Raw genomic sequence first — 13,371 nt, forward strand, 5'->3', positions numbered from 1 at the left:
AGTAACTAACTAACTAACTAACTAACTAACTAACTAACTAACTAACTAACTAACTAACTCCAAGCTGGCAAAGTCTTTGGTACCAGGTTGGAGATAATAAAAGTCATTCAGTTACTTTCATCTAGAAGAAGTGCAGAGAAGAGCGACAAAGATGATTAGGGGACTAAAACATATGAAGAACGGTCGCAAGAACTGGGCATGGCTAGTTTAATGAAAAGAAGGACCGGGGAAGACATGATAGCAGTGTTCTAGTATCTCAGGGGTTGCCACAAAGAAGAATGAGTCAATCTATTCTCCAAAGCACCTGAGGGTAGAACAAGAAGCAATGGGTGGAAACTAAACAAGGAGTGAAGTAACTTAGCACTAAGGAGAAATTTCCTGACAGTGTGAACAATTAATCCATGGAACAGCTTGCCTCCAGAAGTTGTGAATGCTCCAACACTGGAAGTTTTTAAGCAGATGTTGGATAACCATTTGTCTGAAGTAGTGTAGGGTTTCCTGCCTAAGCAGGGGGTTGGATTAGAAGACCTTCAAGGTCCCTTCCAACTCTGTTGTCATTATTATTTATTATTATCTTGTCTTTGTCTCAGGTAAGTGATCTGGACTTCAGTATGGCATAGCTAAAAATTCCTTTTTCTTAACCCCCTAAGATCCAGTGATTCATCATTGTGGAAACAAGTGAGAAGTGAAAGTATCTGATTGTATCTGATTATCAGTTTTTGTAAATCCAACCAATCCAAAGGGACACAGAAAGTCTTAGTCAAAGTGGACTTCCCAACCATGGATCCTTGCCATGTAGTTCCACCGACAGCATTTCTGCATATACTTCATGGTTTTATCCTAAGGGTGTTTTTTTCAAGAGAAACCAGAAAGTCCAGTTGCCTCTTGAAAAAACATATTTGGAACAACTAACACATGGCAACTCCAAATCTCAACCAGCAAATGCTCCGTCCTACACATTGGAAAAAAGAATCTGAACTCCAAATACGAACTGAATAATCAAATTATCACAGATAACCCCCACTAGGTTAAAGACCTTGGTATATTAATAACAAAAGACTTAAATGCCAAAGCCCACTGCAACAACATAGCCAAGAAGGCTTCAAGAGTTGTAAACCTAATCCTATGTAGCTTCTGCTCTAGCAATCTCTCACTTACAAAACTTACAAAACTTTTGCCAGACCCATCCTCGAATACAGCTCATCTGTTTGGAACCCATATTGCATCTCAGACATTAACACCCTTGAAAATGTTCAAAGATACTTCACAAGAAGAGCCCTTCACTCGTCCACTCGAAACAGAATGCCCTACGTGACTAGACTTTCAATCCTGGGTCTAGAAAGCTTAGAACTAAGATGCCTTAAACATGGTCTAAGTATTGCCCAAAAGATTATATGTTGCAACATCCTGCCTGTCGGCGACTCCTTCAGCTTCAACCACAACACAAGAGCACACAACAGATTTAAACTTAATATTAACGGCTCCAAACTTGACTGTAAAAAATACGACTTCAGTAACAGAGTTGTCGAAGTGTGGAACTCATTACTGGACTCCATTGTGTCATCCCCAAACCCCCAACACTTTACCCTTAGACTGTCCATGGTTGACCTTTCCAGATTCCTAAGAGGTCAGTAAGGAGCGTGCATAAGGGCACTAGAGTGCTTCTGTCCCCTGTCCTATAGTCTCTCCTATATCTCCTATACCATTTTTCTTTTCCTATATTACTTCTATTCTTTCTTAGATATATTTTTCTATGAGTATATCCTCTCTAACCTTCATTATGTATTTACTATATGTATGCCCAATATAACCCTCATTGTGTAATGGACAAAAATCAATCAATCAATCAATCAATAAACAAACTATGACCTGGATGACTGAGAATCTCCATAGACATCTCATGGTATGCTCATTTCCCCCCCTCCTTTCTCCCTTTTAGGTTTTGTTCAAGATGTTTCTTGGAACTGCCAACTTCGGTGAAGCTGCTCACTTCATCTCTACCCTTGGCTTCTTCAACTTGATTTTCCTTTCCATCACTCCCATCATTTTGTACTTTACCAAAGTGGAATACTGGTCACCTTTTTCAGCTGTGCCATGGGGCTTTCTGTGTGGAATTGCAGGCCTCTGGCTGGGTACGTGTCTGAGCAAATGTTTCAATATCCCAGTGCTTCTTTCAACTATATTTGCAGTAGAATCTTTGGATAATTTTAGTTTACTCTTTGCCAGCTTATAAGAAAATCTGGACTTTCCATTCAATGCAACTGCACACATTTCTGGACATCTTTTCAGATAGGAGAGAATTTTAGAGGAGGGAAGTTTATTTATCTATGAAATGTATTTACTGCCCATCTCATGATTCAAGAGTGGACAACCATTTAAATATGAGTCAGCTGTGTGCAGCAGCTGCCAAAACCAACGTAGTTCTAAGCTGCATTAACAGAGGGATAGAATCAAGATCACATGAAGTGTTAATACCACTTTATAAGGCCTTGGTAGGGCCACACTTCTAATACTGCATTCACTTTTGGTCACCATGATCCAAAAAGGATGTTGGGACTCTAGAAAAAGTGCAGAGAAGAGCAACAAAGATGATTAGGGGACTGGAGGTTAAAACATATGAAGAACAGTTACAAGAACTCGGCATTGCTAGTTTAATGAAAAGAAGGACCAGAGGAGACATGATAGCAGTCTTCCAGGATCTCAGGGGTTGCCACAAAGAAGGAGTCAACCTATTCTCCAAAGCACCTGAGCATAGAATAAGAAGCAAGGGGTGGAAACTAAATGAGAGAAGTAACTTAGAACTAAGGAGAAGTTTCCTGACAGTCAGAACAGTTAATCAGTGGAACAGCTTGCCTCCAGAAATTGTGAATGCCCCAACACTGGAAGTCTTTAAGCAGATGTTGGATAACCATCTGTCTGAAGTAGTGTAGGGTTTCCTGCCTAAGCAAGGGGTTGGAGTAGAAGACTTCCAAGGTCCCTTCCAACTCTCATACACATATGAGAGAGAGAGAGAGAGAGAAAGAGAGAGAGAGAGAGCGCAAAAACCTCAGAAGAGAAGGATTTAGGGGTAGTGATTTCAGGCAGTCTCAAAATGGGTGTACAGTGCAGTCAGGCAGTAGGGAAAGCAAGTAGGATGTTTGGCTGCATAGCTAGAGGTATAACAAGCAGGAAGAGGGAGATTATGATCCCGCTATATAGAGTGCTGGTGAAACCACATTTGGAATACTGTGTTCAGTTCTGGAGACCTCACCTACAAAAAAATATTGACAAAATTGAACGGGTCCAAAGATGGGCTAGAAGAATGGTGGAAGGTCTTAAGCATAAAACGTATCAGGAAAGACTTAATAAACTCAATCTGTACAGTCTGGAGGACAGAAGGAAAAGGGGGGACATGATTGAAACATTTAAATATGTTAAAGGGTTAAATAAGGTCCAGGAGGGAAGTGTTTTTAATAGGAAAGTGAACACAAGAACAAGGGGACACAATCTGAAGTTAGTTGGGGGAAAGATCAAAAGCAACATGAGAAAATATTATTTTACTGAAAGAGTAGTAGATCCTTGGAACAAACTTCCAGTAGACGTGGTAGATAAATCCACAGTAACTGAATTTAAACATGCCTGGGATAAACATATATCCATCCTAAGATAAAATACAGAAAATATTATAAGGGCAGACTAGATGGACCATGAGGTCTTTTTCTGCTGTCAGAGTTCTATGTTTCTATGAGAGAGAGAGAGAGAGAGAGAGAGAGAGAGAGAGAGAGAGAGAGAGAGAGAGAGAGAGAGAGAGAGAGAGATTAAAATTTGAAAAATTAAAATAAATTAAAAAACAAGGGTTGGGGGCGGGGGCGGGGTTACCTTCTCTGTCAGTGCATCAACCACCTCCGATCAACAGTTTCTCTTGTCTAGTACTAAAATGGCAATTTTTTTAATTTAGAAGTTATAAATTTGGTAGTATTATGTAATTCAGCATTTTGTAATACTGTACACACACACACATATACATATGAAGATAAGATGCTAGGTTCTACAAAAAGAGGATGGTTTGGATAGGATTATTGGGATTTAAATGAGTTAATTTCAATCTCACAGGTTGAGATCTAGTTATTGTGTGAGAGACATCTTCACTTTCTCCTTTTCTCTTTTCTTTCATAGCTTTCAACATTTTGGTGAATGTTGGTGTTGTGCTTACGTATCCAATCTTAATATCTATTGGGACAGTACTCAGTGTTCCTGGCAATGCAGGTACAAATGATGGATTGCAATGGTTTTTTTAAATGTATAGTGATAAATTCATTTTATTAGGGTTTTTTCTGTATTGCTGGAATAGATCTCCAGTACTTCTTCAGAAAAGTTCTTCATAAAAAATAGCACAGGGGATGGATTGCCATCCTAGTGCAAAAGGAATCTAAATTAAGCAGGACAAGCAGAGATGCTAAGAGTGAATTTAACTAGATATACACCTCTTCAGCATATATGTAAATTCCAATGGAGGCAGAAATCAAGCTTTAACTAATTACTCCCAAACACTACATAAAATGCATGTGGTTGTATGCTTCTTTGACTTTAATCCATGGCCCATTAGCCTCTAAAGTTCTTGGAAGATGTAACAGCCTCTCATCACCCTAGAGTAGAATAGAGTAGTGTAGAGTAGAATAGAATAGAATAGAATAGAATAGACTTCTTTATTGGCCAAGTGTGATTGAACACACAAGGAATTTGTCTTTGGTGCGTATGCTCTCAGTGTACATAAAAGAAAATATACATTTGTCAAGAATAATGAGGTACAACACTTAATGATTGTCATAGGATACAAATAAGCAATCAGGAAACTATCAATATTAATATAAATCATATGATGCAAGCAACAAGTTACAGTCATGCAGTCATAAGTAGGAGGAGATGGATGATAGGAACAGTGAGAAGACTAATAGTAATAGTAGGCCCTGGCTGAGATGTGTTTTGCCTGTTCCTCAGTCAAACTGATTTTCATAGCCTGCTTAGCTATTAAGCTATCTCCTGATCTTCATACGTTGGAGCTCCAAGAAGTCAGAATGCCTATGACTGTTCCACAGTGGTCACCCCAAATCAGCTGGTGGGAAGAACAGGTTTCTGTGAGACAGGCAGACTTTTATCCTAACTCTAACGATCCATTCCTAGTCACACCACATTCCATCCTGTCATATTCTATCATTGCTGTGATTTCAGGTGAACAAAACCGATGATATCAGTGTGTCCTGTACTATAGATTCAGTGTGAGAGAGTGAGAAGGGTTGTTTTAACAAATTGAATTAGGGACCCAAAAGTCAGTGAAAGGTTCTTCTGCTGAATTCTAATTCTTGGGGAAACCCTTTCGTTTATGGAGGGCCCCCATGCAGTCTGTTTTTCTGATGGTGGATGCTAGCAAGCAAAAATTGTGGGCACTTATCTGATAACTGCAGCCAGATTGAGATATGCTCAAAGCTGGAAGGTAGAAACTCCCCCTTCGATATTAAACTTAATAATTAAAATACATGAAGTAGCAGAGATGAACAAGTTAACATTAGAGCTCCAGGAAAAAAATAACACGGAATTAATGAAAACAAGCAGTAATCTTATAAATCCTTTAACCACGACTATTAAAAAATGTAGACAAACTGTTGCTAAACCCACTTATCAATTTATTGACTTGTTGAAATACCGATTCACAGTTATTAGAAAAAATACAATCCAGAAAGAATAACACAATGAAATTTAAATGTCATTTACATGAGTCCTTCTGGATTGGGCGGCATAGAAGACAAACAAACAAACAAACAAACAAACAAACAAACAAATAAAGTAAAATATGAAATGTATGCCATAAGAAAGCTTCAAAATGAAATAGAACAATATAAACAGGCTATAAGGAATAAGGACCAGCAGGATAGCTGGTGCGTATATATCAATGGTTAAATGCTTAAGTTCTGATACAAAAGATATCTATATATATGTGTGTGTGTGTGTGTGTGTGTGTGTTTGTTTGTTTGTATGTTCTTTGCCTGTGTGTTTTTTGTTTTTGTTTTTATATAAAATATTTAATAAATGTATTTTTAAAAATAAAAAAAAATGTGGGCACCATCCAAAAATAACATAACTAAGTTGAAAACCTTTGGTCCTTTACACTGAAAAGTTATTACAATGGTTGTCCCTTTTGCCTCCCTTCCCCATTATTGAGTTGACAAATGGAGAAGGGATATTTTGTTTTTTTTAGAAAAAGTTTTTTATTACATATATACACATTTACACAAACAAAATGAATGGTATACATCGTAGATTGAAACAATGCCAAATCAACACATATCGACAAACAAAACAAACAAACAAAAAACATAAATAATTCTTATAATATAGTTACTTATTTAAGTACATTAAACAATAATAGCAAAACCAATTAACGTATAGCATAATATATAGTATTTGTACTTAAATTCCCTTTAGGGGGTAAGTTATAAATCATTTTTGTAATTTTAAATTATTTTCTGGTGAAGTGTGTCATAACCTCAGTATCTACCGTTTTCTCCTTTAGGTTATCTCTATTTTTTTAAATCATTTTTTTTCCTTTTCCGCCTTCTTTCATTCATGTTTAATTTATTTAAATTCATACAAATCGTTCTTAAAAAAGTATATTGTATATAAATCTTTTATAATTTTCCGTATATAATAAAAAGGATATAAAGTATTGTTATTCTTGTATTTCAATTTGAGTTTTGTTTCTTCTCTTAAACCAATTATAGAGGTATTTCCAAGTTTTATAATGTTCGGATTCTTCTTTGTTTTTTAATTTGAGTGTTAATGCGTCTGATTCTGCACAATCTAGAATTTTTTTTATTGTCAAATCATCATCTGGAGGTTTGGGTTGTCTCCATTGTTGGGCTATTGCTATCCTAATTGCAGTCAATATGTGCATTAATAGATAGTAGGATATTTTGATTCATTCTTTTTTCATTCCCTCCACCCCACTCCAGCTGTTGATCTCCTCAAACGTGAGGTGATTTTTAGTGTCGTCAGATTGGGAGCCACCATCTTCATCTGCCTTGGGTTCCTGCTGATGCTTCTTCCTGAGGAATGGGATGAAATTACACTGAGATTCATCAACAACTTAAAAGAGAAGAAAAGCGAAGAGCATGCGGAAGACATTACTGATTCAAACATTCACTTCAGGAGCAGGAGTAGATTGAACGGGACGGTGTCTATACCGCTGGCTTAGAGCTGGTGACTTCTGGATTGCACGACCATGTATATTCTGTGAATATGATTTAATAATTTTTTTCTCACCCACCTGTACACTAAAAAGGACAGTGAAAATGTTAAAAGCAGGGATGGATTATAAATTTAATGCTCAACACATTGGTATGTAAATGATTTACATTTGTACACTTGTCCAGCAGTAGGTGAAAATAACCACAATAAAATCCTTTTTTTAAAAAATAAAATAAAATTGAAACAAAATCTTTTTTAAAAAATATTTTATAAGTGGATTCACGGGGGGGGGGGAGCCTTTAAATCAAATCCATAACTCAGTTTAAGAATTAGGCAGAAAGATATTGATGTCTGCCAGCAGCTTTTATAATAATAATAATAATAATAATAATAATAATAATAATAATAATAATAATTTATTATTATTATGTCAATACAACTCATTATTATTATTATTATTATTATTATTATTATTATTATTATTATTATTATTATGTCAATACAACTCAGTCGGGGGCTTCCCAAGCACCTAGGACTGCGTGATGTAGCGGCAAATTATGTTTGCCGATCCCAGGCCTTTTGCAATTGACAGATGGAGATTTTGTCAATTCCAATGGTTTTCAAATGTCCACTGAGATCCTTTGGCACTGCGTCCAGCGTCCCAAGTACCACTGGGACCACTTTCACTGGCTTATGCCAGAGTCGTTGCAGCTCGATTTTTAGATCTTCGTATTTCACTAATTTCTCTAGCTGCTTCTCCTCAATTCTGCTGTCTCCTGGGATTGCGATGTCGATGATCCATACTTTCTTTTTCTCCACGATCACAATATCTGGTGTGTTATGCTTATGTGTTGTTGTTGTTGTTGTTGTTATTATTATTATTATTATTATTATTATTATTATTATTATTATTATTTAGATTTCTATGCTGCCCTTCTCAGAACACTCAGGGCAGCTCACAGCTTTGTTATACTTATTCTCGGGTGATTCAGCCATTGAGTCTTATGAAAATTCCCTCTGGTATATCCTGTGCTGAGTTGTGTGTAGTGTGTGCAAATGCCACAGCATGTTTATCCAGCCTATTACCCTCCAGCATTTTGGGAAGACGCAATCTCAGCAGATCTAAATGGTTGTAAAGTCAGGAAAGGCTGCCCCAGGAAAGTACAAGATCCAATCATTGCTTTTCCTGTTCTGGTTGCTTCATCCTGCTACAATCACAAACACTCCAGCTCTCTCCAATTACTATAGCCATAGGTGTTTGCAGGGAGGGTTAGGTGACAAAATGTGTGTCATGATATCTTTTGGCTTTTGTTTTGTCATTCTGGTTAGTAGCAGATGTTTGTGGGACTAATTAAGCTACAAAGCTAAGTTTCAGACTCTGCAATTTTGACATGCGCACAGACCTGCCCCAACACCAGCATACAGCTTGTGTCATGCTTTCTAGGTAGTCATGCATTCCAAAATGAAATTGTTGCAATTTCAAGTCCTAGGTTTCCAGTTTCAAAGAAAAAAGACAGCATGACAGTGTTCTGCCGGGCTCTCTGGTAGGAGCCTCCCGAAAATTCAAGGGTACAAATTTCAGACACACACACGTTTGAAAATTCAAAACAATGTTCTTTATCCCAAAATTCAAAATAAACTAAGCACTCTTTTTGTATTGCAAAGAGCACTTATCCCAAAACAACCGGGTAGTCTGTACAATTAACCTTAAGCAGTCATTAAGTACTTAGCTAGCAGCTGTGAAGAAACTTCACATCCCTGCTTCTTCCATCAAACACACACATGTTGCTCTGCTTTGTTTTTAAAGGCGTGAAAAATCAACAAAGTCCAGAAACCAGCAACACAGGATTCCTGACGAACTGCGATCAGATACTCTTTCACAGCGGCCAAACCCACACGCTGCTATTTATAGCAGCAGCCCTAATTACTGGAGCCCCACCCAACCACAGGTGGCCTCATTTTCTCTTGTAATAATCCTTTAGTTGTTGTCTCCTATGCATCACTCTATGCATGTGTGGATGTGTCATTAATTCTTGTTCAGAATCCAGGGATGATACAGATGATTGATCTCCTCCTTGGCTATCTGCCAAACTTCCCACTTCCCTGTCACTCATGCTGCCTTGGTCAGAGGAGGCTTCATCGGCAGATTCCATCGGAAGCGAAACAGGCCTGCGGCATGTGGATGTCTCCCCCACATCCACCTGCACATTCCTTGGGGCAGGAGCTGGGCCAGAGCTAACCACAACAGACAGTTGTCCCAAAGCTGCTTTTTCAGCTGGCAACTGGATTATCTTATTTTCTTTCTTTCTTTTTTCTTTTGAAGACATTTTGCTTCACACCCAAGAAGCTTGATCAGTTCTCACAGAATAGTGGAAAATAGAAGGATTTATATTCCTTGCAGACAGCTGGTAATTTGCATCCCTTTGAAGCGGTTCTCAACCTGTGGGTCGCGACCCCTTTGGAAGTTTTTTTAAAATTAGAATTTTTAAGGAATTGGTTTTTTATGTATATTAATTGGATTTATTTATTATTTATTTTTTGGATTTGTATGCCGCCTCTCTCCGTAGACTCGGGGCGGCTAACAACAGTAACAAAAAAGAGCATGTAAATCCAATACTAAAACAACTAAAAAATTGTTTACTACTGCCTCTGTGAGCCGCCCCGAGTCCTCGGAGAGAGGCAGCATACAAATCCCATTAAACTTGAAACGTGAAAGAGTTGAACGACCCTTTCACAGGGGTAGCCTAAGACCATCAGAAATCCACATTTGATACAAATAATTTCACGTCTCATTTGGACAACTCCTGGAAAAGCTTAGAGTTGCACAATTATTGGGTTCAAGATCACCTGGACAAAGAAGAAGGGGGGGGGACTATTTCTAGCTCCTTAATGACAGTTAAACATTCTCAAGTATTATAAATTACTAATCCTGTCTAAACTATGGAAACTCACTGGATGACCTTAGACAGTCACTCTCAATTCAAGTTGCAATGGCGGCTGAGGAATTTGGGGAATTGCAATTCACACAGCTTCAAATTGCTAAAGCTGAGAAACACTGATCTATGTACACAATGTCATGCCATCTGATGGCTGTCAGAAGACTCTTTTTTCGTATTCATTTGGTGGGCTGCTAAAGGTTGTGCTGACAACATCACCTTAAATGACCATGGCTCCAAAAGGGGAGTGTTAGAATTTTGGGGCAAGCAGCAAATCTTGTTTTGTATTCATAATGTTTGTTTTTGCTAATACTTTAGGGCCGCTAGTGGTTAAGCATTCAGGCAAGAATTTGGAAGTCTTTGAATTCTAATCTCACCTTAGACATAATGCCAGCTGGGTGATCTTGGGTCAGTCAGTTTCTTTCAGCCCTAACGTTGTGGTTCACTCACATCTTGCATAAATACTGTGGAGGCGCGGTACAGGTGTCCTGCGTTCCTAGCACCTGAGAGTGATAGTGAAGAAGATGAGGGGTCAGGGTCAGAACAACAGCAAGGGCCTTCTGCACTTCCTGGGATGAGTGAATCAGCACTTCCTGTGAGAAATGACTTTGCATTTCCTATGCTGAGTGACTCAGGAGAAGAAGAGGAGCCACTTCTGGATGCCAGAGTGCACAGAGAATCTAGGAGACATGAGTGGTTGGCTAAGAGAAGAGTTACTCATGAGTAGTACTGCTAGCTATTGGGTTCCAGCAGTAATGGCATGCCTCACCTCATGTAGAGAACAATGCAGTTCATCATGGAGAGATGTCGGTTCTTTGATTCAGTTTGTGTTTTAAAAGAACACGTTCCTGGAGGGGTCTGTAATATGGTAAATGGTTTAGCTTTACTAGATAAATGGTCAGAGCAATGGAAACTGCAGTTTAATGTTTCCAAATGTAAAATAATGCACTTGGGGAAAAGGAATCCTCAATCTGAGTATTGCATTGGCAGTTCTGTGTTAGCAAAAACTTCAGAAGAGAAGGATTTAGGGGTAGTGATTTCTGACAGCCTCAAAATGGGTGAGCAGTGTGGTCGGGCAGTAGGAAAAGCAAGTAGGATGCTTGGCTGCATAGCTAGAGGTATAACAAGCAGGAAGAGGGAGATTGTGATCCCCTTCTATAGAGCGCTGGTGAGACCACATTTGGAATACTGTGTTCAGTTCTGGAGACCTCACCTACAAAAAGATATTGACAAAATTGAACGGGTCCAAAGACGGGCTACAAGAATGGTGGAAGGTCTTAAGCATAAAACGTATCAGGAAAGACTGAATGAACTCAATCTGTATAGTCTGGAGGACAGAAGGAAAAGGGAGGACATGATCGAAACATTTAAGTATGTTAAAGGGTTATATAAGGTTCAGGAGGGAAGTGTTTTTAATAAGAAAGTGAACACAAGAACAAGGGGACACAATCTGAAGTTAGTTGGAGGAAAGATCAAAAGCAACGTGAGAAAATATTATTTCACTGAAAGAGTAGTAGATCCTTGGAACAAACTTCCAGCAGACGTGGTTGGTAAATCCACAGTAACTGAATTTAAACATGCCTGGGATAAACATATATCCATCCCAAGATAAAACACAGGAAATAGTATAAGGGAAGACTAGATGGACCATGAGGTCTTTTTCTGCCGTCAGTCTTCTATGTTTCTGTCTGCACAAATGAGCTTCAGTTTTCTAGTTCACTTTTGACTTTGAAGTTTCTGGAATCTTGCCTCCCCTGGTAATTATAGCTGTGTTTATTATCTGTCCGGGAATCTTAACAACTGGTAAGACTTTGCTAGAATTGCATTCTCTTTCTGAACAGACTTTTAAAAGACTCTTTAAAGACTGAAACTGTTGTAGATATTAAATCCTTTTATTTGTTATTTCTGGTGTGCATCTGATTACTGGGGCTCAGTGCTAGACAGAACACCTACACAAGAGACAATAGCAAACCTTTCTGAAAACCTTGCCAAGAAAACTTTAGGGACTTGTCCAAGCCACTCATAATCAGAGATGATTGAACGGAAGGGGGAAGAAAGCCTAAAGATCTATCTTTTTCTTCTTTCCCCCACACAAATGGAAATCAGATCAGTGGTTTATTGCTGACACATGTTACAATTCCTTAGGTTCTGATGGAATCCACAGAAATGGTCGGGATGAAACGTATCCTGGAAGTCGGGGCTTGTTAATTCCTGCAGCATTTTGTGCACCAGAAGGCACCTGCCCGTGTTTTCAGCAACCGGCTCTTGGCTGCAATTCTGGTTACCGTCTTAAAAGGCTGAGCTCAGAGAGAGAGACGGATTCGCCCCATATGTGAGAAAAGAACCAGGCAGTTTCTCTCGCGCAGGCAAAACTCAATCATCTAGAAGTGCAGAAACCTGCTAACTTAATTTCTGTTAGACAAAACTGCCTCTGGGCTCTAAGAATAGGAAGATGAGAGAAAGAAAATGCAGTTTGACAAATGAGGCAGCTGCAAGATTACATTCTCCGGCACGTAAGGGACGATCTCAGCCTCTCTCTGAAAGCAAAACAAAACGTGTCGTGAATAATGCAAGCTACAGAACTATCCCAGGACTTAATGCATTTCTGAAAAGGCCGGAAAGAAGCCATCACAACAGTAACTCTTCAGCACAAGAATGGACATGCAAGCCTTTATAGCTGTTGAAACGAATCTTCTCTGAAGGCACATGATTCTACGGAAAGGGGCGGCATACAAATCTAATGAATGAATGAATGAATGAATGAATGAATGAATGAATGAATGAATGAATGAATGAATGATAACTGTTTCCCAACTTCTGGTGGACCCAGGAGGCTCGTGTTTCATCCTCCCCAGGCTCAAAGGCTTCCCTGGAGTTAGAGGAGGGTAAAAATGCCTCCTCCATCTCGTCGGAGGCTCTCTGGAAGCTAAAAACGCCCTCCCAGAGCCCAGCTGGCTGGCACACACATGCACATTGGAGCTGAGCTAGGGCAACGGCTCGTGTGCCAGCAGATATGGCTCCGCATGCCACCTGTGGCACCTGTGCCATAGGTTCGCCATCACTGGTCTAAGCACTACTGCTATTGCTACAAGGACTGATTGTAAGCCACTTTTTTCAATGTTATTATAACTTTGAACAATCACTAAACAAACAGTGGTAGGTCAGGGACTAACTATAACAGATAATTGCACATTTAAATATATTTTGATAGTTG

General features: G+C 38.9%; 1 protein-coding gene across 2 annotated transcripts in view; it reads left to right on the forward strand.

The window, feature by feature from the left end:
• Positions 1–7,459, forward strand: part of SLC35F4 (solute carrier family 35 member F4) — a 221,290-nt gene extending 213,831 nt beyond the window's left edge. The window contains exons 6-8 of one of the 2 annotated variants that reach the window (XM_070749827.1): positions 1,940–2,132; positions 4,156–4,245; positions 6,987–7,459. In XM_070749827.1, the coding sequence (XP_070605928.1) occupies positions 1,940–2,132; positions 4,156–4,245; positions 6,987–7,228 (525 nt within the window). In that variant the 3' untranslated portion in view covers positions 7,229–7,459. The remainder of the gene's footprint in view (positions 1–1,939; positions 2,133–4,155; positions 4,246–6,986) is intronic. The other variant, XM_070749836.1, reaches the window with a different exon arrangement.
• The last annotated feature ends 5,912 nt before the right edge of the window (positions 7,460–13,371 follow it).

Source organism: Erythrolamprus reginae, chromosome 1, assembly GCF_031021105.1.
Source record: "Erythrolamprus reginae isolate rEryReg1 chromosome 1, rEryReg1.hap1, whole genome shotgun sequence".
In the NCBI taxonomy this organism is placed as follows: Eukaryota; Metazoa; Chordata; class Lepidosauria; order Squamata; family Dipsadidae; genus Erythrolamprus; species Erythrolamprus reginae.